Source organism: Mytilus californianus, unplaced genomic scaffold, assembly GCF_021869535.1.
Source record: "Mytilus californianus isolate M0D057914Y unplaced genomic scaffold, xbMytCali1.0.p SCAF_12, whole genome shotgun sequence".
Taxonomy (NCBI): domain Eukaryota; kingdom Metazoa; phylum Mollusca; class Bivalvia; order Mytilida; family Mytilidae; genus Mytilus; species Mytilus californianus.
In genome coordinates, this window is record NW_026262604.1 from 53,843,661 (window position 1) to 53,870,785 (window position 27,125).

General features: G+C 34.8%; 2 protein-coding genes across 6 annotated transcripts; both read left to right on the top strand.

The window, feature by feature from the left end:
• Positions 1–5,162: 5,162 nt before the first annotated feature.
• On the top strand, positions 5,163–13,850 carry LOC127721135 (uncharacterized). Its single transcript, XM_052227810.1, has 3 exons — positions 5,163–5,202; positions 10,719–13,694; positions 13,844–13,850. The coding sequence occupies exons 1-3, from the start codon at positions 5,189–5,191 to the stop codon at positions 13,848–13,850; spliced, it is 2,997 nt and encodes a 998-aa protein (XP_052083770.1). The 5' UTR covers positions 5,163–5,188.
• A 62-nt stretch (positions 13,851–13,912) lies between these two features.
• LOC127722017 (uncharacterized) lies at positions 13,913–17,949 on the top strand. 5 transcript variants are annotated; one of them, XR_007991600.1, is made up of 7 exons: positions 13,913–14,256; positions 14,580–14,756; positions 14,984–15,160; positions 15,385–15,561; positions 15,787–16,031; positions 17,064–17,226; positions 17,878–17,949. XR_007991600.1 is itself a non-coding variant. In XM_052228873.1 (6 exons), exons 1-5 carry the CDS (start codon positions 13,999–14,001, stop codon positions 17,119–17,121), a joined length of 915 nt encoding a protein of 304 aa, XP_052084833.1. In that variant the 5' UTR covers positions 13,913–13,998; the 3' UTR covers positions 17,122–17,226; positions 17,878–17,949. The 5 variants fall into 5 exon arrangements, 3 of the variants coding, with proteins under 3 accessions (XP_052084833.1, XP_052084834.1, XP_052084835.1); XR_007991601.1 differs by lacking the exon at positions 15,385–15,561; XM_052228873.1 differs by lacking the exon at positions 14,984–15,160.
• Positions 17,950–27,125: the final 9,176 nt, after the last annotated feature.

Genomic DNA, 27,125 nt, shown 5'->3' on the forward strand with positions numbered 1-27,125 from the left:
ACCTAGTGCTCCATATGATGTCTTTTAGTGAGATTTTACATGTACCTTGTGAGCTTGCAAGTTGCAGAAGGTAGAACTGCTTTTAATTGTGTAGAATCAAGTATTGTTTACTTGTGGCTGCTAAAATGGCTTAGATAAGAATCTGGCACATCATATCAGTCTTGTTCTATACAAGCATTTATAGTATCACTATGGGTAGTACCAGGACAACTACTTAATATTCTGGTTGATAATTTTGGCATGATTATCTATTTTCATCAAGTTGTATGAACAATAATTTACGTTATCTTTTTTTATAACACATATTAATTTTATTGCACCTTTAATCAGTTAATATAAAAATAAGGAGATGTGGTATGATTGCCAATGAAACAACTATCGGTCAAAGTATAAACATGTTAAATGAAGTGAATGTAAGCATTAACAAGTTTGAGCTTTTTAAAAAGCTGTGGACTGCTTCGCTTTACCCTAATTTATGGTAATATGTGTGCATGTGGTTGTTGAATTAGTATTCTGGAGGTGTGCCTATATTGGCAGAAGTTATAAAATACAGATAATGCATTTTTGTAAACATTGTATAGGAACATTGTTTAGCTAAACAAATCGTGCATATTGCAGATTAACAAAGCAAATAAACACGTATTAATAATTGATATTTCAATATTGAATTTCAGTGTGCAATATATGCATAATAAAACGAACATGAACTTATGACAGTTGATCGGAATACACAGTTAATTTTCCGGCATTTGGTGTCTTATCCTGAGACAAGAAAAGTCTGTAATTCTTTATCTCATTTAAGCCAATAGCTGTTGCTGTATCTCAGCAGCATCAAAAAGCAACCAATCAGAATTTATATGTGATTAGTAATTATTTCAAGATGGCTTGTTTATCGACTGAAACTAATAGCTCCGCACTGTGCGAAGCAATTATAGGCACTTGTATGGCCTTCAACAACAGAAAAACACATACTGTATAGTATTGTCTATAAAAGCATGTTTACTGTTAACAATTTACCTATTCTATATATATAGCTTCAATTAAGTATGCATATACATATGAGTTTTTGAATATTTCGGGAAACTATTCAATAAGGTAGACAAATTTAGATACATTGATCAATGTTGATATTGTAAATTCAGAAATTATTGAGAGGTTTTTATTGTGATTAATGCGACTACGTGAGAAATATAGAATAAAGGACTTTTTGTTTTTGATACTGACTTTATCATGGTAAAATATATTTTACAGTGATAAAGTCAGTATCTTAAACATGTTAAACAAAAAGTCCTTTATTTTTTTTATCTGTAATTATGAAAAAATGAAAAATACTATAATAAAAAAAGAAAAGAACAAACAATCTACAGTACTTTATTGTGTTGAATCACAGCGAATCACACTTGACGTCACAGGTTGCATTACACCATTTGAAGTTTGTCATAGTCATGACAGTGCATAAAACATGTTGTTCTCTTTCACAAAGTATTGAAAATGAATAATTAATGCATGCGTTCCATTGTTTCTGCTTTAAACATGCCTTAAACAATGCAGAATGTCATGAATGTATTGCAAACATACCGATAAGTCAAATTTCTTTTATCTGTATGATGCAGTAAAGGGCCAAGTGAGCTTTTCTCATCACTTGGCGTCCATCGTCCGTAGTTATCCGTTAAAAAATCTTCTCCTCTGAAACTGCTGGGCCAAATACAACCAAACTTGGCCTAAATCATCCTGAGGGTATCTAGTTAAATGTATCCGATGACCCTGGCCATCAACCAAGAAAAAATAGAACATGGGGGTAAAATGCAGTTTTTATATGACAGCAAAAAATTTATTTGGATCGTATAATGGTATGAAGTCGTAATCGTCGTCTGCGTCGTCATCCGAAGACACATTGGTTTCCAGACAATAACTTTAGTTTTAGTGAATGGATCTCTATGAAATTTTTTAAGAAGGTTCAATACCACAAAAGGAAGGTTGGGATTGATTTTGGGGATGATGGTCTCAACTGTTTAGGAATTAGGGGCCCAAAAATAGTCCAAAACAAGAATTTTTCTAGTTTCAGGATAATAACTTGTGTATAAGTATTTCGATTGCTCTGAAATTGTACCACAATGTTTAATACCACAAGTAGAAGGTTGAGATTCATCTTAGGGGTTATGGGGCCAACAGTTTAGGAATTAAGGGCCAAAAAGGGGCCAAAAACAAGCATTTTTCTAGTTTCCAGACAATAACTTGTGTGTAAGTTTATGGATCCCTCTGACATTGTAACACAAGGTTCCATATCACAAAGGGAAGTCTGGGATTGAGTTTGGGGTTAATTGCCCAAAACATGTAGGAATTAGGGGCCAAAAAGGGTCAAAAACAAGCATTTTTCTAGTTTCCAGACAATAACTTGTGTTTAAGTGTATGGATCTCTATAAAATTGTACTACAAGGTTCCATACTACAAAGGAAAGGCTGGGATTGAGTAATGGGGTTATTGCTCCAAGGAGGGTTTCAAAAAGTTGGGGGGGGGATTTTTTTTCCAATTTTTTTAAGGGATTCATATTTTTTTTTCAAAATTTTTCATATTTCGCGAATTTTTGAAAATTTTCAAGAAGAAATCTTTCATTGCACAGTATTGCGCAATAAATTTGAAAGATCTTTGACCACATTTATTTTGTGTCAGAAACCTATATTATGTCAAAAATTTGATCACAATCCAAATTCAGACAGTATCAAGCTTGAATATTGTGTCCAAATTTGCCCCAACTGTTCAGGGTTCGACCTCTGCGGTCATATCAGGCTGCGCTCAGCGAAGCATTTTATTGGCTTATATCTCTGAAACTAAAGCATTTAGAGCAAATCTGATGTGGGTAAAATGTTCATAAGGTCAAGATCTATCTGCCCTGACATTTTCAGACTCATCAGACAACCCGTTGTTGGGTTGCTGCCTATGAATTGGTAATTTTAAGGAAATTTTGCAGTTTTTGGTTATTATCCTGAATATTATAATAGATAGAGATAAACTGTAAACAGCAAAATTGTTCAGCAAAGTAAGATTTACAAATAAGTCAAACATGTCAAAAATTGTCAATTGACCCCATAAAGAGTAATCGCCCTTTAAAGTCAATTTTTTTCACAATTTTTTCTTAATTTTTGTAATCTTTTACAAAGATCTTCTCCTCTGAAACTACTTGGCCAAATCAGAACATAGTTGGCCTAAATCATCCTTAGGGTATTTAGGTTAAAAAGTGTATCCGATGACCCCACCCATCAAGCAAGATAGCCGCCTTGGCTAAAAATAGAACATGGTGGTAAAATGCAGTTTTTGGCTTATATCTCTGAAACTAAAGCATTAAGCATGTTAAGAGCAAATTTGACATGCGGTAAAAATGTTCATCAGGTCAAGATCTATCTGCACTGAAATTATCAGACGCATCAGACAACCCCTTGTTGGGTTGCTGCCCCTGAATTGGTAATTTTAAGGAAATTTTGCAGTTTTTGGTTATTATCTTGAATATTATAATAGATAGAGATAAAATGTAAACAGCAAAATTGCTCAGTAAAGTTAGATCTACAAACAAGTCACCATCACCTAAACAGAGAATTTTGTCATGAATTCTTTTCTTGTCTTTAATGTTGTAGAGTGTCCTTTGTTTAATATGCACTGCAGCACATAGACCAAGGTGAATGACACAGGCTCTTTAGAGCCTCTAGTTTTACATACATGTAGCAAAGAAGCATACGATTTGAATCATTGTTTTAGAAGTTCAGGTAAAATCTGTTATTTACTTGTAAATTATCAGATGGATAATTTCCTTTAAAATCACATCTTATCCTTATACGTTTGGCGTTCAGCCAGAAGACGATCACACTCATTCATGATTTTAGGAAAGCACTCTGAAAGCAGACAATTATTTTTTCAGGTGTGGGCAGCATGTTTGTAGATTATCTGAAAGCTCATGTCTTGTTAACCTCATAATTATTTCAAATATTTCAATGAATGTAACTCGAGCTCAACTTTGGACTATTATTTAGTTTTCATGTTTTTTTTTCAAGTCATGTCATTTATTTTTCAACCTGGACCGTTGAAATATTGAAGGCCCTTCTGTAACCTGTAATTTGTTCACTTATTTGTTTTTCGGTCTATGAATCATCATAAATAACTGTCGATACATTGGCAATAAAATCACATCTCCTTGTCCCATAAAAAAAAGATAAAAAAATGTGTATATTTTATTTTTTTGATTTTAGGGTCCATCCTGTGATTGCGGTACCTTTTTGGTCACCATTTATGTGTTGCGTCTAAATATGAATTGTAACACTTTATAGTGACTGAACAGGTTGAAAAAATCCTCCTCAAGAAACAGAAAAAGAAGACACATTGGAACAGCACCATACTATTTAACATTCGAGCTAAGCTGCTTATAGATAGATCTATAGGGATAGTAAGGTAAGCTATCAATAGATTAAATAATAATGGGGATATATGAGTCATTCCACGGTAGTGGCTAAAAATAGACTTCTCATTTAAAACAAGTAAAAACTAAGTCTTTAGTCTATATTTAAGGTCATTTCGTAATGTCATGCTTTAAATAGCATATCAAAGAAATAAAAGAAGATATAATTTCGGTTGTTAATGTTTTTTTAAATATATTTTGAAACCAGTTTATGATGAAGTAGGGTAAAATAATCGGCCATTTTCTGGGACATCCTTGGTACGGTGTTTTCAATTATACACAAATACGTTATATTTGTAGATTTATGTTTTATTGAGTAATCTATGGTGAAGTAGATGGTTTAAACCGTTATTATACGCGATTTTGTTGGAGAAAAATAAACAAAAAAGGTAAAAATATTGTTTTGAAATTAATGTAAACGATCGCTACTGTCGTGTCCACTGTATAACCCAAAACTAATGGTCTCAGGATTTTTAATTGTAGGTGCCATGCATGAGCGATTATGTTTAAATGCACCAATTATGTCTTCTCTGTGTAAAATGTGAAAACAATAACATAAAGACGTTCCGTTGACACGTGATCGTAATTGAAATGCACCGGCTGACATTCGCGTCCAGTTTGTAACGATCATTCATTCACCTATATTTTCTTACTGCGCATCAGCAAAACCTCAATTTTTGTGTTAGTGACATAGCATGTGCACATGAATCATTGACGTGTACAAGCGGGGAACACAAATGGAATATGGCGGAGAATGGGTAGGTAACGTTTTTGTGTCCTGAAATTTAACGATCGACACAAGTAACGATCATTCACAGTTCTTTATTTATAGTTGAAGTATTGTATAATAATGCAAATATTTACCAGTCCTATGAAGAAGAAATGTATAAAGTCTATCGATATCCACGAACTTTATATTTCCCTTGGTTACAATAAAAAAATGTTTTTATATTATCATGCAAAAAGACACCGTTTTAAGAAACGATTGTTACATACGGACACTTAGATCTTGTGTCTCGGTAACAATCAAGCAAAATTGTGGAAAACACATAATTTTTAAAGCAAATATTAATGGTTAAATATACCACGGACTTTAATGTCACAAGTTTTCATTTGCATACATGCAAATACACTGCAACTATTGTAATGCCTACTAATGACAATACAGTCCCTATTTCTGTGATGATTGTAACATTGAGACACCAAATTATGTAGCGATTGTTACAAATTAGACACAAGAATTCAAAGTGATTGTAACATAGGGACACCAAAATTATGTGTCTCTGTAACAATCATGTTGAATTGCAGAAAAACATGTTTATTTTAGAAAATATTTATGTGCAGTAATGCCATCTTCATTTTAATGGACTTTAATGTCAATTTTTTTCATTTACATACTTGCAAAATGCTCTGTAAATATTGAAGTGACAATCTAGTCACTATTTTTGTGATGATTGTAACATGGAGACGCCAGAATAAAACACAATTGTTACATTGAGACTCCAAAATTTTAAGTGATAGTTACACAGGGACACTAAAATCTTGAATTGCAGAAATAAACATGTTTATGTTAGACTTAATAAATATTATAATGCCATCTGCATTTCAAATGTCAAAAGTTTATTTTTGCATACTCCCAATGCACTGCCACTATTGTAATGATTATACTGGCATTTCTGTGATGATTGTAACATTGAGACACTAGTACACCTAAAGATTGTTACACATGGACACGAAGATTTTATATTTAAACAAAGATCTTGTTGCATTAAAGAAAATATTATATTTCAGGAAAAATTTATTGAAATAAACTTTGCGCAATAATATCGGATAAGACTTAAATGTAGTGTGATTGCCTGATACCGAAGAAACCACTTTAAATCCGGTATATTATATACGTTTCATATACTATACTTCCACTCTAAGAGTGGGGGCTATATTGCAATCACCTTGTATAAAAATCCGTCTGTTTGTCCATTTGCCTGTTAAATATTTTTGTCAAACACTACTTCAAATTAATTAGCGGAATGACCCATACTTGGCCACCAGCTTAACAGTGATGAGTTGTAATGTGTGAATATAAAAAAGAAGATGTGGTATGATTGCCAATGACACAACTCTCCACAAGAGACCAAAATAACTCGGAAATTAACAATTATAGGTAACCGTACGATCTTTAACAATGCGCAAAGCCCATACCGCGTAGTCAGCTTTAAAAGGCCCTGAAATGACAAATGTAAAACAATTCAATCGAAAAAACTAAAGGCCTTATTTATATAAAAAAACCAATATGTAACACATAAACAAACGACAACCACTGAATTACAGGCTCCTGAATTGGGACAATCACATACATACATAATGTGGTGGGGTTAAACATGTTAGCAGGATCCCAACCCTCCCCCTAACCTGGGACAGTGGTATAACAGTACAACATAAGACCGAACTATTAAAATCAGTATATGGATGCCTCATGTTACGAAGTTTTGTCAGTCACATGTCTAATGTCCTTGACCTCATTTTCATGGTTCAGTGACTACTTGAAAAAAAAGTTAAGATTTTTTGTAATGTTAAATTTTCTTTTATTATAAGTAATAGGATAACTATATTTGGTATGTGCGTACCTTGCAAGGTCCTCATGCCCGTCAGACAGTTTTCACTTTACCTCGACCTCATTTCATGGATCAGTGAACAAGGTTAAGTTTTGGTGGTCAAGTCCATATCTCAGATACTATAAGCAATAGGTCTAGTATATTCGGTGTATGGAAGGACTATAAGGTGTACATGTCCAACTGGCAGGTGTCATCTGACCTTGACCTCATTTTCATGGTTTAGTGGTTATAGTTAAGTTTTTGTGTTTTGGTCTGTTTTTCTTATACTGTATGCAATAGGTCTACTATATTTGGTGTATGGAATGATTGTAAGGTGTACATGTCTAGCTGGCAGGTGTCATCTGACCTTGACCTCATTTTCATGGTTCAGTGGTCAAAGTTAAGTTTTTGAGTTTTGGTCTTTTTTTCTAATACTATATGCAATAGTTCAACTATATTTGGTGTATGGAAATATTTTATGATCTATTTGTCAGTCACGCAGGTTTTTTTTTACCTTGACCTCATTTTCAAGGTTCATTGCTCAGTGTTAAGTTTTTATACGACTGCAAAAAAATTTTTGTGGTTGTATATTGGTATGACGTTGGCGTCGTCGTCGTTGTCGTCGTCGTCCGAAGACACATTAGTTTTCGCACTATTACTTTAGTTTAAGTGAATGGATCTCAATGAAATTTTACCATAAGGTTCAATACCACAAAAGGAAGGTTGGGAATGATTTTGGGGGTTATGGTACCAACAGTTAAGGAATTAGGGGCCAAAAAGGGGCCAAAAATAAGCATTTTTGTAATTTCCAGACATAACTTGTGTGTAAGTGTATGGATCTCTCTGACATTGTACCACAAGGTTCCATATCACAAAGGGAATGCTGGGATTTATTTTGGGGGTAATTGCCGCCAAATTTTAGGAATTAGGGGCAAAAAAGGGGCAAAAAACAAGCATTTTTCTAGTTTCATGACAATAACTTGTGTGTAAGTCTATGGATCTCTCTGAAATTGTATCACAAGGTTCCATATCACAAAGGGAATGCTGGGATTGATTTTGGGGGTAATTGCCTCCAAATTTTAGAAATTAGGGACCAAAAAGGGGCAAAAAACAAGCATTTTTCTAGTTTCATGACAATAACTTGTGTGTAAGTGTATGGAACTTTATGAAATTGTACTACAAGGTTCCATATCACACAGGGAAAGCTGGAATTGAGTTTCGGGGTAATTGCCCAAAAAGTTTAGGAATTAGGGGCCAAAAATAAGCATTTTTCTAGTTTTCAGACGAAAACTTGTGTTCAAGTGTATGGATCTCTCTGAAATTGTACTGCAAGGTACCATACCACAAAGGGAAGGCTGGGATTGATTTTGGGGGTAATTCCCTCAAAATTTTAGTAATTTGGGGCCATAAAAAGGCAAAAAAACAAGCATTTTTCTAGTTTCAGGACAATTACTTGTGTGTAAGTGTATGGATCTTTATGAAATTGTACTGCAAGGTTCCATATCACAAAGGGAAAGCTGGGTTTGAGTTTGGGGGTAATTGCCTAAAACGTTTAGGAATTTGGGGCCAAAAAGGGGCCAAAAAACAAGCATTTTTCTAGTTTCCAGACAATAACTTGTGTTCAAGTGTATGGATCTTTCTGAAATTGTACTGCAAGGTACCATACCACAAAGGGAAGGCTGGGATTTATTTTGGGGGTAATTCTCTCAAAATTTTAGTAATTAGGGGCCATAAAAGGGCAAAAAAAACAAGCATTTTTCTAGTTTCAGGACAATAACTTGTGTGTAAGTGTATGGATCTTTATGAAATTGTACTGCAAGGTTCCATACCACAAAAGGAAAGCTGGGATTGAGTTTATGGGTGATGAATCATAAGGGGGTTCAAAAAATTTGGGGGGGGGATTTTTTTTTCCTTTTTTTTCTTTAAAATTTACCATTTAAAATTGGTTATTTCTGATTTATATATAAAAAGCAAATAATAATGATATGGTTTGAATAGGTAAATTAAAATTTTTTAAGTTATTATACCACTTTCATTCTGTGTCAGAAACCTATGCTGTGTCAAATATTTAATTACAATCCAAATTCAGTGCTGCATCAAGCTTGAATGTTGTGTCCATACTTGCCCCAACTGTTAAGGGTTCGACCTCTGCGGTCGTATCAAGCTGCGCCCCAGCGGAGCATTTTATTGTGTTTTGGTCTGTTTTTCTTAAACTATAAGCAATAGGTCAACTAAATTGGTTTTATGGAAGAAATGTTAGCTGTACATGCCTGCCTAGCATGGTTCATCTGACCTTGACCTCATTTTCATGGTTCATTGGTTAACTTAATGTTTAGTTTACTTGGTTAATGTTAAGTTTATGTGACAGTTGTAATAAAGCTTTATATTTAGGACTATCAACATAATATCAATGATTAGTAAAGAAGGCGAGACATTTCAGCGTGTGCACTCTTGTTTATCAGCTCATAGACATAATTTTGTCATGTGATCGTGACGTCATCAACGTTTTTTCATGATTTACTCCGGTTTGAAATGGAATTAAGAATTAAATTATAAGAAATGACTGTAATATTTTTTCTGCCTATTCAAAATAAGATATAAAATGTGGTGCACACTTTAAATAACCCGCTACGCGGGTTATTCAGTGTGCACCACATTTTTTATGTTATTTCTTCATAGACAGAAAAAATATTACAGTCATTCCTTAAATACATTATCCTATGACATGGAATTATTCAATAAATTTTCATCTAATAGGTGTAATACCACCAAATCATAGTACGTCACATCCGGTTGCATACGAAAATAGGTCGAAAAAAAATATTCCCTTGAATTTGACAGTTGTAAGTTATTGATCCTACATTTCATTGCAGTAAAACATTTCTGGGTCATAAATATATATCTTGGGTATTTCAAAGCACCATTATTTTTTTATTTGGGGTTTCTATAGAATATTTTGTTAACTTGAGGTTACATGGTTACTAAAGCTTGTACACAGGTTAAAAAAGGGGGAAAATTTGATTGGTTAACTTCCAGTGATGGTTATTGTCTTATATGCAATGAAATGTTATGTGAATTTTTTTCTATAGTACTGGACAGGATAAAACTTTACTCATGCCAAGTATTTCTTTATTTGAAACAAAGATAAATTCTGCACATTTTTTTGAAAAGTGCAAATTTAACATAGACTAATAGGGGAAAATCAATGGTGGTATTACACCTAATAGCAAGTACATGTAAGGGCGAATAACCCTCAAAATTGACACTTAGCGGTAAATAACCTTTTCAGCCATTTGTTTTTGCACAATTATCTCCCCCATAAAGATTATTTGACATCACATTTTCAGTCATGGTTCATTGACTTTGAAAATTTTTCAATAGTTTTCATGTTTAAATGTTGCTGTTTTAATTTAAACAATTGCATTAAACTATCAAAATTGCATATAGGCGAGACATATCCCTGTGTCAACAGTTTATTACATTATCACATTTCTAAGTATAGTGAACCATAAAAATGAGATCAAAACCTTTATTTAACATATAATTTAGAAAGATCATACTATAAGGAACATGCACATACCAAGTTTGAAGTTGATACGACTTCAACATCATAATAAACAACTTTTACCAAAAACATCTGGGACAGACCAGAAAGCATAATGCCACTGTATTATTTCTTTCAGGTCGTTTTTACGCTTAAAGTTGAGGTCGCAAATGCGGCCACAGATCAGCAATGATGTCCAAACAAATACCATACATTTATCAGAATCTGCATCACAAAAAAAAACTGCTGCACAAAGGTCAAAGAATTACAGGGACAAAATAAAACAAGACCCTGAAAAATATATTGCATACTTAGAAAGAGAAAAAGAACGAAATAGAAAATGGAGGGAAAATTGGTCTTCTGAACAAAAAATCAATCAGAGGGAAAAAACGAGGTTACGAGTACGTAAATGGGGAGAAGAAAGAAAACCAGAGGAAATTGTTAAATTAAAAAAAAAACCTAAACCAAAAACACGTGCACAAGTAAGTTCAGAAAGAGAATACTGGCAGAGAAAAAAAGAAGAACAACGAGCAAAGTACTCAAGCCAAAAGAGAAGAAGAATTAATGAAAAAAGGCGGTTGCAATACAAATTGAATAAATCCAAGAGCACAACTGAAAACCTAATGCCAGCTGAATCAACAGAAACTCACCAAGGGTATTCAACAAAGGAAGCAGAAAGAAAGGCTGTGTACAGAGCCTCGTTGCATCTACCTTCATCACCTGAAAAGTTTGCATCTGTAGTTGGGGGGTTGACTGCTAAGGCAACTCCAAGAAAAAGAGAAGCATTGACCAAACATGGCCTTTTACTGACACCAACAAAAAAAAGACATCTTAGGATAAGCCAAGAAATAATCTGCAAGATGAAAGATGATTTGCATAAAACCAGAAAACATCGCACTAAGGAGGTTTTAAAGAAAAGAAGACTTTTAACTAGCTTCATACTTAAAGATGCTGAAAAGAGAAAGGCTGGCATTTCTTGGAAATTTGCAGTTAAATGTTCAAAACTTAAAGATGTATGGGAAGAAGATTCTGAAAAACCAAAAAGAAGTGATGCTTTGACAGAAGATACAATTGACAAGATAGAAAAATTCTACAAAGATTTTGACACTGTATGTCTGCCGGATAAAAAACAGGCATCATTGAAATCTGAAGAACCAAAAAGAATCTTGCAGAGCAGTTTAAGGGACAACTACAATGAATTCCTTAAAGAAAACCAAGAATGTACATTAAATTTTTCCAAGTTCACTGCACTAAGACCCAAGACTGTACAGACTATGAGTAAATCTATTTTTAACAATTGTCTTTGTGAGTATTGTACAAATATTCAATATAAAGTAAAGGCACTAAATATTAAAGGAATTAACACCAGATATGACTTGTTAGCAAGAACTGTATGCCAAAAACCAGAAGGATCTAGATATTACAAAATTGAATGTTTTAAAAGGTTATGCAAATTATGTGGGGTAGATAAGTTTATTTCCCAGTTAGACTTGAACAAAAGGCATATTATACAATGGTATAAATGGGAAACGCAGACGTATATGCATGCAAATGAAAAAAAATCAAAGAAGGTTCTAAGTTTAAAGAAAGAGAGTGTCAATAATTTCCTTGAAGAGCTCAAAAAAGAATTACAGCCATTCAGTGCTATCTTAAATACTGCCTGGTGGCAACATGACCAATTCAGACATGTGACACAGAATTTGCCGTCTGATTGGACTGTTTTCTGTAGTGATTTTGCAGAAAATTACACATGTATATACCAGGATGAAGCACAAAGTGCACATTGGTCTCATGACACAGTTACTCTTTTCAGCATTGTTGCCTACATCAGATGCAAATTCTGTAAGTTAGTCGTAACTCAAAGCATGATCTATGTGTCAGAAGACAAAAAACATGACTTTCATTATGTTCAACATTGTATTTCATTGGCAAACGAGTATATACAAAGAGTTTATGAGATTAAATCTAAGAGGCAGATTCACTTCAGTGATGGAGCAGCATCACAGTTCAAGTCGAAAACCCCATTTGCAGATGCTCTTCACAGCAAATCAGACTTTGGTTTTCCTGTTGAGAAACACTTCTTTGGAAGCAGGCATGGTAAAGGACCATGTGATGGTGAATTCGGGGTTATTAAAAGAATTGTAACAAATGCTGTAAAAAACAGAAAAGCCATGGTGAAAAATGCAAGTGAATTCTTTGATTTTGCAGAGGCAAATTTAAGACGGCCAACACTAGACTCGCAGAATGAATGTTGTCATTTTAGAAGAAATTTCTTCATAGTAAAGGAAGGTGATGTCAACAGAAAACGCCAAGAGAGGACCAATGTGAAGGCTGTTCCTGAAACCAGACAACTTCATTCTGTGAGGGCTTCCAATGATTCGGCTTCTCTAGAAAAGCGCACACTTAGCTGTTTTAGCTCAACATGCATACAAGGATCTGGTTCCTGTCATAATGTAGACATGGTAGAAGGTTGGATAAAAGAGACACAAAGAAGACAGTTGAACAAGAAAGACACCTCTAAAAAAAGTAAGAAAGTTGACAAGAAAAATGTCAAAGGTTTGTTTAAGGAAACTCCAAGAAAACAGTTGAGCAAGAAAAACCAAAGAGCAACTCGTTCAAATAGCCACAAAAAAGCAGACTCACAAGAGAGAACACAGGATTTACCAAAACAAAAAGAATTTAACAGACAAGACACAACAGTTGAAGAATTGCACTCTCTTGAAAATACCTCACCACAAATCAATGAACTATCAGTCAATATTGCAAGAGTGCAAGATAATAAGGACACTCTTTTTGAAGTTATATTACAAACTTTGAAGAGCTCTACTACAGTAGATGACATGATGATTAAAGGAACTGAACTCGCAAGTGTAATACCACATCTTAGGTGCAACAAAGATGAAGACATTTCTATTTCTGGAAGTGGGTTACATATTGACAAGTTCGGGATGGAACTGTTGCCGGATGATGTCAAGGAAGGATATTTCCCTGCAAGTGTACTTGGTGATGGAAATTGCTTGCCTAGGTCTGCTAGTGTGATAATGTATGGAACAGAAAACAATCATACGGAACTACGTGCCAGAATTGCATTAGAACTGGCATGCTATTTGCCGCTGTATGTGGACCATACATATTTAAGGAGAGGTGAACAACTATCTGATAAAGAAGCGCTTGTTCTCCCAAAGTCTTACGTTATGTATTCAGAGCTGTATACACCTGGAGATATAATTACTTCATCTTTGATAGAAAGAACACTATTTGAAGAGATTAGGAAAGTATGCAGTGCAAATGAATTCATGAGAATTTGGCAGATTTTTGCACTTGCATCAGTTTTGGGAAGGCCTCTGCAATCAGTTTATCCAAATCGTGGAAATCCAAATGTGAGAAAAGATCTCAATCGATCAATCTTGCCAAGGGAAATGGAAAGCAACACACCTGCATATATCCTCTGGTCATCAAACAGAAATGATGAAATGACATATGCTCATTGGATTCCAAACCATTTCTGTCCAATTTTGAAGATGTCCATAAATGATGATGTCCTTGAATACAGTACTGACACTCTTGGAGATATAGACCTGGAAAACATCAGCGGGTTGTCTGAGCAGCTGGCTTCATGGGTCATGGATTTACTTGATGACAGTGATTCAGACGTCAGCAATAACCAATATAATATGGTAAATATTTCTATAATGTTAGATGAGTTCATGATCGTTCAGTAATGGACAATGATGGAGCAACTTTTTTTTAATAAGTTGTTTACTTTATTTAGCCTTTTTAACTTTATTGGATTCCAGCGTCACTGATGAGTCTTTTGTAGACGAAACGCGTGTCTGGCTAGATACAAAATTAATCCTTGTATCTATGATGAGATTTTTAAACAGTTAATGTATTGCTTTCACTTGGTACGTGGATTTGTTTTCACTTGATTATCACAGTGTGTAAGAATTATATGAATTATATGCTATTACATGCATTACAATTTCATGCTGTTTTTCAGGATGAGACCACAGCTGATCAACACTCCTCATTGGATAAACTGACAGATAACCAGTCCTCGATGACAGTTAAACCCATGGATGTCCAAACTTTTGCTTCAGTTCAACCGGAAGAGGCTCTGATGTCCAACTTGCAGGACAACAGTGAACAGAGCAACAATAGTATTGTTGTGTCTAAGGTATCTATATTTGTTATGTAAATTGCAGACCCAGACTTTGGGCATGATCATACAGTTATAATGGACAATGATGGAGCCACCCATTAAAAAAAAATTTTAAATAAGCTGTTTTAGACCCATTAATGTATTGCTTTCATTTGGTACGTGGATCTTTTTTGTCTTGATGATGAAAGGTGTGCAAGAATTTTATGCCATTACATGCATTACAATTTCATGCTGTTTTTCAGGATGAGACCACAGCTGATCAACACTCCTTATTGGATAAACTGACAGATAACCAGTCCTCGATGACAGTTAAACCCATGGATGTCTAACCTTTTGCTTCAGTTCAACCGGAAGAGGCTCTGATGTCCAACTTGCAGGATAACAGTGAACAGAGCAACAATAGTATTGTTGTGTCTAAGGTATCTATATTTATTATGTAAATTGCAGACCCAGACTTTGGGCATGATCATACAGTTATAATGGACAATGATGGAGCCACCCATTAAAAAAAATTAAATAAGCTGTTTTAGACCCATAAATGTATTGCTTTCATTTGGTACGTGGAACTTTTTTGTCTTGATGATGAAAGGTGTGCAAGAATTTTATGCCATTTCATGCATTACAATTTCATGCTGTTTTTCAGGATGAGACCACAGCTGATCAACACTCCTTATTGGATAAACTGACAGATAACCAGTCCTCGATGACAGTTAAACCCATGGATGTCCAACCTTTTGCTTCAGTTCAACCGGAAGAGGCTCTGATGTCCAACTTGCAGGATAACAGTGAACAGAGCAACAATAGTATTGTTGTGTCTAAGGTATCTATATTTATTATGTAAATTGCAGACCCAGACTTTGGGCATGATCATACAGTTATAATGGACAATGATGGAGCCACCCATTAAAAAAAAATTAAATAAGCTGTTTTAGACCCATTAATGTATTGCTTTCATTTGGTACGTGGAACTTTTTTGTCTTGATGATGAAAGGTGTGCAAGAATTTTATGCCATTACATGCATTACAATTTCATGCTGTTTTTCAGGATGAGACCACCACTGATCAACACTCCTTATTGGATAAACTGACAGATAACCAGTCCTTGATGACAGTTAAACCCATGGATGTCCAACCTTTTGCTTCAGTTCAACCGGAAGAGGCTCTGATGTCCAACTTGCAGGATAACAGTGAACAGAGGGACAATAGTATTGTACTGTTCCAAGAGAAGCCCTTATATGACCAGCTCTTAGTCTCTGAGCACTACACTAAAAGATGTAATGAGCAACAGAGGTAAGGAAAATATTAGTGATGAATAGACTTATTGTTTTAATGTACATAAGACAATAACATTCAAAATCAAGGAGTAAACAACAGACATTTACAAACAGTTAAAGTAAGTAAGTAACAACACGAACTCCACTTAAAACTGGCAGTGAAATCAGGTGCTCTGGAAGGGTAGGCATTTCCTGCACCGTATAAGGCACCTGTTGTGTTATTTCTTTGTCCAGTCCTTTAATGATGGAAGGCTACTTGTGACTGAGGAAGAATACTAGATACAATTTCTGACACACTTTTGTCATAATGGCAGATCAGCTCATGATGGCTATGATAAAATTTCTTGAGTGCTGACTGTAATTCCTGTCCAAGTAATGTTTCTACATATGTCTGATAACCATGTATGCAACTGTTCATAAATTATTGAAGTTGACTTCAGATATCAGTGTAATTATGTGTTCATAATTCAGCTTCCAAATTTACTCAACTTTATATTTACATTGTATTAGTTATATGAGTGGCAATATTTGCTTATTGCCCAAGGGACAAAAACATACCCTGCTGTTGTAAGTATTGCAGTTTTGTTCAGTTTAAGTTAAAGTTTTATTATGTTTTACTGTTATATTTTCTAGGATTGTTTTGCAGAAACTTCTAAATGTCTAATTAACCACTATTTTGTATCATACTTTTGTAAAAATTTTGAATTTCCAGAATTTTAATAAAGGGTTCTTGTATTCTAGATTGATCTTTAGTTCAAATAATTAGATATTATACATGTAGTAGGTTTTATAATTTCTATATAATTACATAAATTTCTAAAATGTAACTTTAAATTACACAATTTTAGAGGGATAAATAGTTAGTTTACACATATCATAATTATTTGTGATTGGGGTTTGCAACAACATCAGCCTACAGTTGTAATAAGCAGTTTCTTTAACTTTTTGCTGATCTGATGAAATTGAACTGTATGGTATCGATATATAAGTGGTTGTTATTTTTTATACCTTTTTGAACAATAAAAAAATCAATACTGTGTTGTTTTAGGTTGATGTGTGGCCCTATGTTTACTTCTATACCCACAAGAAGGAGGACTTGTGGATAAGTGCATCGATACGCCATTCCATAATATCATCAGAGGTGGTCAAACCAATAGACCCGCCAGATGTCTGTTTGATTGGAACTAGACGATTTATGTACAAATTCAAAGGTAGATATGAGATTATTTATTAAACATAGTTTACATTATCCAAAGATATAGATATAAAAAAAATACAGTGTTTAAACTCAGATCACCCTTTTACAAAGTAATTCAAGTCCGATGTTTGTGAGTGATAGGCCAAGTCCACACATACAAATAGAATAAGTCATAAATTATAATTCCAAAAAATGTTCAGTGATGATTCTGAATTATACCCTAAACTAAATTCAAGATGATCTATAACACATACATTGACATATATATTGAATGTGTAAATTTGTGTCCTGGCTGATACCAATTGAAACAAATACCTCAATTGAATGTAAATTTTTCGAGCCATTTGTTCACCAAGTATGTGGAAATTCATGTACATAATACATGTACATGTAGAAAAAGTTATAAATCTTTCCAAGAACAACCAAGAAATATATACATTGTTTGTACTGTACAATGAAGGAATACATGTACCTTAACAGTTCAGATGTTCACACACACAGAGCAATGTTATTTTATTCATATAAATTTATTAATTTGGTTAAAATAGATATTTTGCCACACATGTATCATAGCAAAATGTAATATATATATATATATGAATACTATAATGAAAAGTTCAGTTAATATCAAAAGTTAATGCTGTACCATTTTCCTCTTTTTCAGATCTTTGAACTTCAGGAATCTGTGCCAGAGAGTGTTCCAAGTTTTATGTCAAATAAAATATTTGGTTAACGTTTTTATGCTTGAGTTTTACTACTGAAAATTTATTCTTGTTTCCCTGTGTTTACATCTCTTCATGGCTTTACTTAGTACTTATAATGTACATGTGTTCTGGGTAGCCCTTTAAAAATCAATTTTAAAACTGTATTAAAGATTCCATTTCACCGAAACTCCCTCCCAGCGGTTCCATGTTATTGACCAATGCGGAACAAGCAAATCACTGCCCACCTTAAATATATATGTTATTAACAATTAAGAAATTATGAACTGACATTTCATAAGAATCTAGACAACCAAAGCATGAGTAAAAAAGGGCAATCAATGGACAAAAGACATAACCAGGTGCAGGTCTGTGGTTTTCTCTGGGCACTCCGGCTTCCTCCAATAAAGACTGGCAGCAACAAAAAAGCCTAAATGCAGTGGTTAAAAGTGGTGTTAAAACACAAAAAAACAATCAATCAATATAGCAAAAGAGATATTCTAGATAGATCTAGACATTAAAAAACTCAACACAGAAAAAAACAGACCCCGAATAGTGTATTGATCACTAAATTTACCCCTATGGTGTTTCAATGTATTAATTACTAAATTTATTCTTATGGTGTTTCAATGTGTAACAGACATTTGGTTCGCTCAAAATTTGTCCACATAACCTAGATTTAGACCGAAAAGAAAGATTTTTTGATGAGTTCTACACATTTATAGGTCAGTGGATGCTTTCTACAAAACTCAAATGACTATTTGAACATACAACAGGTTCTATAATTGTACGGGGGCTGTTACATTCTGTGACGATTGTTACATGGAATATTTAGACTTGTATTGAATTTCAACATCCTCTTGTTTAGTAGATGTTATATCTATTCTTTGTATAACTATTTTGATGGAGTTTCTATAAAATTCATTATCAAAATATAAGAAAACTTGACGCTTATTTTTTTTATTAGGATATTAGTTTTTGACACAATTTTTGGTGTCCATTGTAATGATCGTTACATTTTTTACAAATTTTCTTATTTTTCTATTCCATACTCATAAAAAAATAACTTTTCGTATATTTTTCACTAAAACTATCTCTTTAAATTGTTTTCAAAAGGCAGTTTATATTGTGTTGTCTCTGTGTTAATTTATAATAGGTTAAACATGAATAAGGATGTTTCGTGAGGCTTGGTCAAAACTGTAGAGAGTCAAACATCCAGAAAAAATAGTATTGAGACACTTAACAGAGAAAATGTGCATTAGGTTCAATGGAATGAACTGAAAATGCATAAACTTAATAGTCACTATTACAAAATATGTGTATTTAAATCATTTTACTGGACACCAATGTAACCTACGTCACTTTCCCACAGTCATTTTTCAGAAGCACATTTTGGCATTTTATCTGCTTAAATTTATCTTTTTATTATCAATATCATGTAGTTAAACGTTTAAACTCTCTGTTATATCCAGTTATGGCATGATACTATCACTTTAAAAAAAAAAAAACACTGTCCCACTTTTTGAAACCACTATTGTGGAATGACTCTAATAACGAACTTTTTCAGTTCAAATTTTTAACGCAATTTAGACAAAACTGTTCAAATAAGCTAAACAAACTTTATTTAAGTCAATATATGAACAGCGTTGTAGAGTGACCAGAGGTAACCAACGTCAATATATGTGTTTTGTGACCAGAAGTAACGAAAGTGAATGATTGTGTTATCTGAGCATTATTGTAAGGTGACCAGAGGTCAACATAGTGAATATATGAACAAGGTGGCCAGAGGTAACCAAATTAAATGAGCGTGTAATGTGAGCAGAGCATCATTGTACGTGGACCAGAGGTAAACATAGTCAATATGTGTCTAAGGTGACCAGAGGTAACCTAAGTCAATATATGAACAGCAGTGTAAGGTGACCAGAGGTAACCAACGTCAATATATGTGTTTGGTGACCAGAAGTAACCAAAGTGAATGATTGTGTTATGTGAGCATTATTGTAAGGTGACCAGAGGTAACCAACATCAATATATGTGTTTGGTGACTAGAAGTAACCAAAGTGAATAATTGTGTTATGTGAGCATTATTGCAAGGTGACCAGAGGTCAACATAGTGAATATATGTACAAGGTGACCACAGGTAACCAAATTAAATGAGTGTTTAATGTGACCAGAGCATCATTGTAACTGGAACAGAGGTAAACATAGTCAATGTGTGTCCAAGGTGAACAGAGGTAACCTAAGTTAATTTATGAACAGCGGTGTAAGGTGACCAGAGGTAACCAACGTTAATATACATGTTTGGTGACCAGAAGTAACCAAAGCGAATGATTGTGTTATGTGACCATTATTGTAAGGTGACCAGAGGTCAATATACTGAATATATGTGTTTGGTGACCAGAAGTAACCGAAGTAAATGATTGTGTTATGTGAGCATTATTGTAAGGTGACCAGAGATCAACATAGTGAATATATGTACAAAGTGACCAGAGGTAACCAAATTAAATGAGTGTGTAATGTGACCAGAGCATCATTGTAACTGGACCAGAGGTTTGCATAGTCAATATGTGTCCAAGGTGATCAGAGGTAACCTAAGTCAATATATGAACAGCGGTGTAAGATGACCAGAGGTTACCATAGTAAATATATGTGTTTGGTGACCAGAGGTAACCAAATTAAATGAGTGTGTAATGTGACCAGAGCATCATTGTACGTGGACCAGAGGTAAACATAGTCAATATGTGTCCAGGGTGACCAGTGGTAACCAACGTAAATATATGAACAGCGGTGTAAGGTGACCTGAGGTTACCAACATCAATATATGTGTTTAATGACCAGAAGTAACCAAAGTGAATGATGTGTTATGTGAGTATTATTGTAAGATGACCAGAGGTCAACATAGTGAATATATGTAGAAGTTGACCAGAGGTAACTTAATTAAATGATTTTGTACTGTGACCAGAGCATCATTGTAACTGGACCAGATGTTAACATAGTCAATATGTGTCCAAGGTGACCAGAGGTAACCTAAGTCAATATATGAACAGCAGTGTAGGGTGACCAGAAGTAACCATAGTCAATATTGGTCCTGGAACAGAGTTATCGTCCCTTCAATTCGGTGTCTACGAATATAGTCCCTAGTGTGAACAGTGTGTTTCTTGCTATTTTTTTTATACCCTTTCCACATTTATTTCTTCATGTTTCATGCCTCACATAGCAATTAGGGGAATGAAACTACACTGTAAAAAAATTAGGTCATGGATTTTAGAGTAAAGAAGTGATTTGGTCCAAGTAAAAATGGTTAAAAATTAGTATCTCGGAAGCTGTCAAAAGAATTCAAGACCCCTTTAACATAAAATTGTCCATATTTTGAGTTTTCTATAATTTTCCTATAATTTGTCCCAAAAGTAGTACACCATACTGTAAAAATATTATTGAGAAAGCGCAGGTGGGATTTTTTTAATTTCCATTTATTGTCTAAAAGAAATGCACTTCGAAATAACTGTGTTCTCCGGCCTTTAGTTGAAATGACCCGAGGTAACCAACGTCAATATATGTGTTTGATGACCAGAAGTAACCAAAGTGAATGATTGTGTTATGTGAGCATTATTGTAAGGTGACCAGAGGTCAAAATATTGTATATTTGTACAAGGTGACCACAGGTAACCAAATTATATGAGTGTGTAATGTGACCAGAACATCATTGTAACTAGACCAGAGGTAAACATAGTCAATATGTGTCCAAGGTGACCAGAAGTAACCTAAGTTAATATATGAACAGCGGTGTAGGGTGACCAGAGGTAACTAACGTCAATATATGTGTTCGGTGACCAGAAGTAACCAAAGTGAATGATTGTGTTATGTGAGCATTATTGTAAGGTTACCAGAGGTTACAAACGTCAATATATGTGTTTGGTGATCAGAAGTAACTAAAGTGAATGATTGTGTTATGTGAGCATTATTGTAAGGTGACCACAGGTCAACATAGTGAATATATGTCCAAGGTGACCAGAGGTAACCTAAGTCAATATATATGTTTGGTGACCAGAAGTAACCAAAGTGAGTGATTGTGTTATGTGAGCATTATTGTAAGTTGACCAGAGGTTACCCAACGTCAATATATGTGTTTGGTGACCAGAAGTAACCAAAGTGAATGATTGTGTTATGTAAGCATATTGTAAGGAAGCATTATTGTAAGGTGCAATTAAATGAGTGTGTAATGTTATTTACACTGCTGAATGTACAGCGCTTAGAGTAATTTTAATTTTTTATATAGGGCGCTATATAAATTTTCATTATTATTATTAGTATTATTAATGTGACCAGAGCATCATTGTTACTTGACCAGAGGTAAACATAGTCAATATGTGTCCAAGGTGACCAGAGGTAACCTAAATGAATATATACGAACAGCGGTATAAGGTGACCATAGGTAACCAACGTCAATATATATGTTTGGTGATTAGAAGTAACCAAAGTGAATGATTGTGTTATGTGAGCATTATTGTAAGGTGACCAGAGGTCAACATAGTGAATATGTGTACAAGGTTACCAGAGGTAACCAAATTAAATGAGTGTGTAAGGTGACCAGAGCATCATTGTAACTGGACCAGATGTTAACATAGTCAATATGTGTCCACGGTGAACATAGGTAACCTAAGTCAATATATGAACAGCGGTGTAAGATGACCAGAGGAAATCATAGTAAATATATGTGTTTGGTGACCAGAGGTAACCAAAGTGAATGATTGTGTTATGTGAGCATTATTATAAGGTGACCAGAGGTCAACATAGTGAAGATATGAACAAGGTGGCCAGAGGTGACCAAATTAAATGAATGTGTAATGTAACCAGAGCATCATTGTACGTGGACCAGAGGTAAACATAGTCAAAATGTGTCCAGGGTGACCAAAGGTAACCAACGTCAATATATGAACAGCGGTGTAAGGCTACCAGAGGTAACCAACGTCAATATATGTGTTTAATGACCAGAAGTAACCGAAGTGAATGATTGTGTTATGTGAGCATTATTGTAAGGTGACCAGAGGTCAACATAGTGAATATATGTACAAGGTGACCAGAGGTAACCAAATTAAATGAGTGTGTAATATGACCAGAGCATCATTGTAACTGAACCAGAGGTTAACATAGTCAATATGTATCCAAGGTGACCAGAGGTAACCTGAGTCGATATATGAACAGCGGTGTGAGGTGACCAGAGGTGACCATAGTCAATATATGTGTTTGGTGACCAGAAGTAACCAAACTGAATGATTGTGTTATGTAAGCATTATTGTAAGGTGACCAGAGGTCAACACAGTGAATATATGTACAAGGTGACCAGAGGTCACCAAATTAAATGAGTCTGTAATGTGACCAGAAGATCATTCAAACTGGACCAGCGGTAAACATAGTCAATATGTGTCAAAGGTGACCAGAGGTAACCTAAGTTGATATATGAACAGCTGTGTTAGGTGACCAGAGGAAACCAACGTCAATATATATGTTTGGTGACCAGAAGTAACCAAAGTGAATGATTGTGTTATGTGAGCATTATTGTAAGGTGACCAGAGGTCACTATAGCGAATATATGTGTTTGGTGACCAGAAGTAACCCACGTGAATGATTGTGTTATGTGAGCATTATTCTAAGTTGACCAGAGTTCAACATAGTGAATATATGTTCAAGGTGACCAGAGGTAACCAAATTAATCGAGTGTGTACTGTGACCAAAGCATCATTGTAACTGGACTAGAGGTTTACATAGTCAATATGTATCCAAGGTGAACCAGAGGTAACCTAAGTCAATATATGATCAGCGGTGTAAGATGACCAGAGGTAACCATAGTAAATATATGTGTTTGGTGACCAGAAGTAACCAAAGTGAATGATTTTGTTATCTGAGCATTATTGTAAGGTGACCAGAGGTCAACATAGTGAATATATGTGTTTGGTGACAAGAGGTAACCAAATTAAATGAGTGTGTAATGTGACCAGAGCATCGTTGTACGTGGACAAGAGGTAAACATAGTCAATATGTGTCCAGGGTGACCAGAGGTAACCAACGTCAATATATGAACAGCGGTGTAAGGTGACCAGAGGTAACCAACGTCAATATTGGTCCGGGGACACAGTTATCGTCCCTTGATTTTCGGTGTCTACGAATATAGTCACAAGTGTGAACAGTGTGTTTCTTGCTATTTTTTTTATACCCTTTCCACATTTATTTCTTCATGTTTTATGCCTCACATAGCAAATAGAGGGATGAAACTACACTGTCAAAGAAATTGGGTCATGGATTTTAAAGTAAAGTAGTGATTTGGTCCAACTAAAAATGGTTAAAAATTAGTATCTCGGAAGCTGTCAAAAGAATTCAAGACCCTTTTAACATAAAATTGTCCATATTTTAAGTTTTCTATAATTTTGCTATAATTAGTCCCAAAATTAGTACACCACACTGTAAAAATAATATTGAGAAAGCGCACGTAAGATTTTTTAATTACCATTTATTGTCTAAAAGAAATGCACTTCGAAATAACTGTGTTCTCCGGCCTTTTGTTCAAATGACCTGAGGTAACCAACGTCACTAAAATGGGTTAAAAATTTGTATCTCGGAAGCTGTCAAAGAATTCAAGACCCCTTTAACATAAAATTGTCCATATTTTGAGTTTTCTATAAGTTTGCCATAATTTGTCCCAAAAGTAGTACGCCACACTGTAAAACTATAATTGAGAAAGCGCAGGTGGGATTTTTTTAATTTCCATTTATTGTCTAAAAGAAATGCACTTCGAAATAACTGTGTTCTCCAGCCTAATAGTTGAAATGACCCGAGGTAACCAACGTCAATATATGTGTTTGGTGACCAGAAGTAAGCAAAGTGAATGATTGTGTTATGTGAGCATTATTGTAAGATGACCAGAGGTCAACATAGTGAATATATGTACTAGGTGACCAGAAGTAACCAAATTAAATGAGTGTGTAATTTGACCAGAGCATCATTGTAACTGGACCAGAGGTAAACATAGTCAATATGTGTCCAGGGTGATGAGAGGTAACCTTGGTCAATATATGAACAGCGGTGTAAGTTGACCAAAGGTAACCAACGTCAATATATGTGTTTGGTGACCAGAAGTAACCAAAGTGAATGATTATGTTATGTGAGCATTATTGTAAGGTGACCAGAGGTCAACATAGTGAATATATGTACAAGTTGACCAGAGGTAACCAAATGAAATGAGTGTCTTATATGACCAGAGCGTCATTGTAACTCGACCAGAGGTAAACATGGTCAATATGTATCCAGAGGTAACCTTAGTCAATATATGACCAGTGGTGTTAGGTAACCAGAGGTAACCAGCGTCAATATATGTGTTTGGTGACCAGAAGTAACCAAAGTGAATGGCTGTGTTATGTCAGCATTATTGTAAGGTGACCAGACGTCAACATAGTGAATATATGTACAAGGTGACCAGAGGTAACCAAATTAAATGAGTGTGTAATGTGACCAGAGCATCACTGTAACTGGATCAGAGGTAAACATAGTCAATATGTGTCCAAAGTGACCAGAGGTAACCTTAGTCAATATATGAACAGCGGTGTAAGGTGACCAGAGGTAACCAACTTCAATATACATGTATGTGTTTGGCGACCAGAAGTATTCAAAGTGAAATCATGTTATGTGAGCATTATTGTAAGGTGACCAGAGGTCAACATAGTGAACATATGTACAAGGTGACCAGAGGAAATCACATCAAATCAGTGTGTAATATGACCAGAGCATCATTGTAACTGGAACAGAGGTAAACATAGTCAATATGTGTCCAAGGTGATCAGAGGTAACCTTAGTCAATATATGAACAGCGGTTTAAGGGGATTAGAGGTAACCATTGTCAATATATGTGTTTGGTGACCAGAAGTAACCAAAGTGAATGATTGTGTTATTTGAGCATTATTGTAAGGTGACCAAAGGTCAACATTGTGAATATATGTACAAGGTGACCAGAGGTAACCAAATTAAATGAGTGTGTAATGTGACCAGATCATCATTGTAACCGGACCTGAGGTAAATATAGTCAACATGTGTCTAAGGTGACCAGAGGTAACCTAAGTCAATAAATGAACAGCGGTGTTAGTTGACCAGAGGTAACCAACTTAAATATATGTGTTTGGCGACCAGAAGTAACTAAAGTGAAATTATGTTATGTGAGCATTATTGTAAGGTGACCAGAGGTCAATATTGTGAATATATGTACAAGGTGACCAGAGGTAACCAATTGAAATGAGTGTGAAATGTGACCAGAGCGTCATTGTAACTGGACCAGAGCTAAACATCGTCAATATGTTTACAGGGTGACTAGAGGTAACCTAAGTCAATATACGAACAGCGGTGTAAGGTGAATAGAGGTAACCAACTTCAATATATGTGTATGGCGACCAGAAGTAATGAAAGGGAAATTATGTTATGTGAGCATTATTGTAAGGTGACCAGAGGTCAACATAGTAAACATACGTACAAGGTGACCAGAGGAAACCACATCAAATGAGTGTGTAATGTGACTAGAGCATCATTGTAACTGGACCAGAGGTAAACATCGTCAATATGTTTTCAGGGTGATCAGAGGTAACCTTGGTCAATATATGAACAGCGGTTTAAGGGGATTAGAGGTAAACAACGTCAATATATGTGTTTTGTAACCATAAGTAACCAAAGTGAATGATTGTGTTATTTGTGCATTATTGTAAGGTGACCAAAGGTCAACATAGTGAATATATGTACAAGGTGACCAGAGGTTACCAAATTAAATGAGTGTGTAATGTGACCAGATCATCATTGTAACCGGACCAGAGGTAACCTAAGTCAATATATGAACAGCGGTGTTAGTTGACCAGAGGTAACCAACGTAAATATATGCGTTTGGCGACCAGAAGTAACCAAAGTGAAATTATGTTATGTGAGCATTGTTGTAAGGTGACCAGAGGTCAACATAGTGAATATATGTACAAGGTGACCAGAGGTAACCAAATTAGTCGAGTGTGTAATGTGACCAGAGAATCATTGTAACTGGACCAGAGGTAAACATAGTCAATATGTAACCAAGGTGGCCAGAGGTAACCTAGGTCAATATATGAACAGGGTGTAAGGTAACAAGAGGTAACCAACGTCAATATAAGTGTTTGGTGACCAGAAGTAACCAAAGTGAATGACTGTGTTA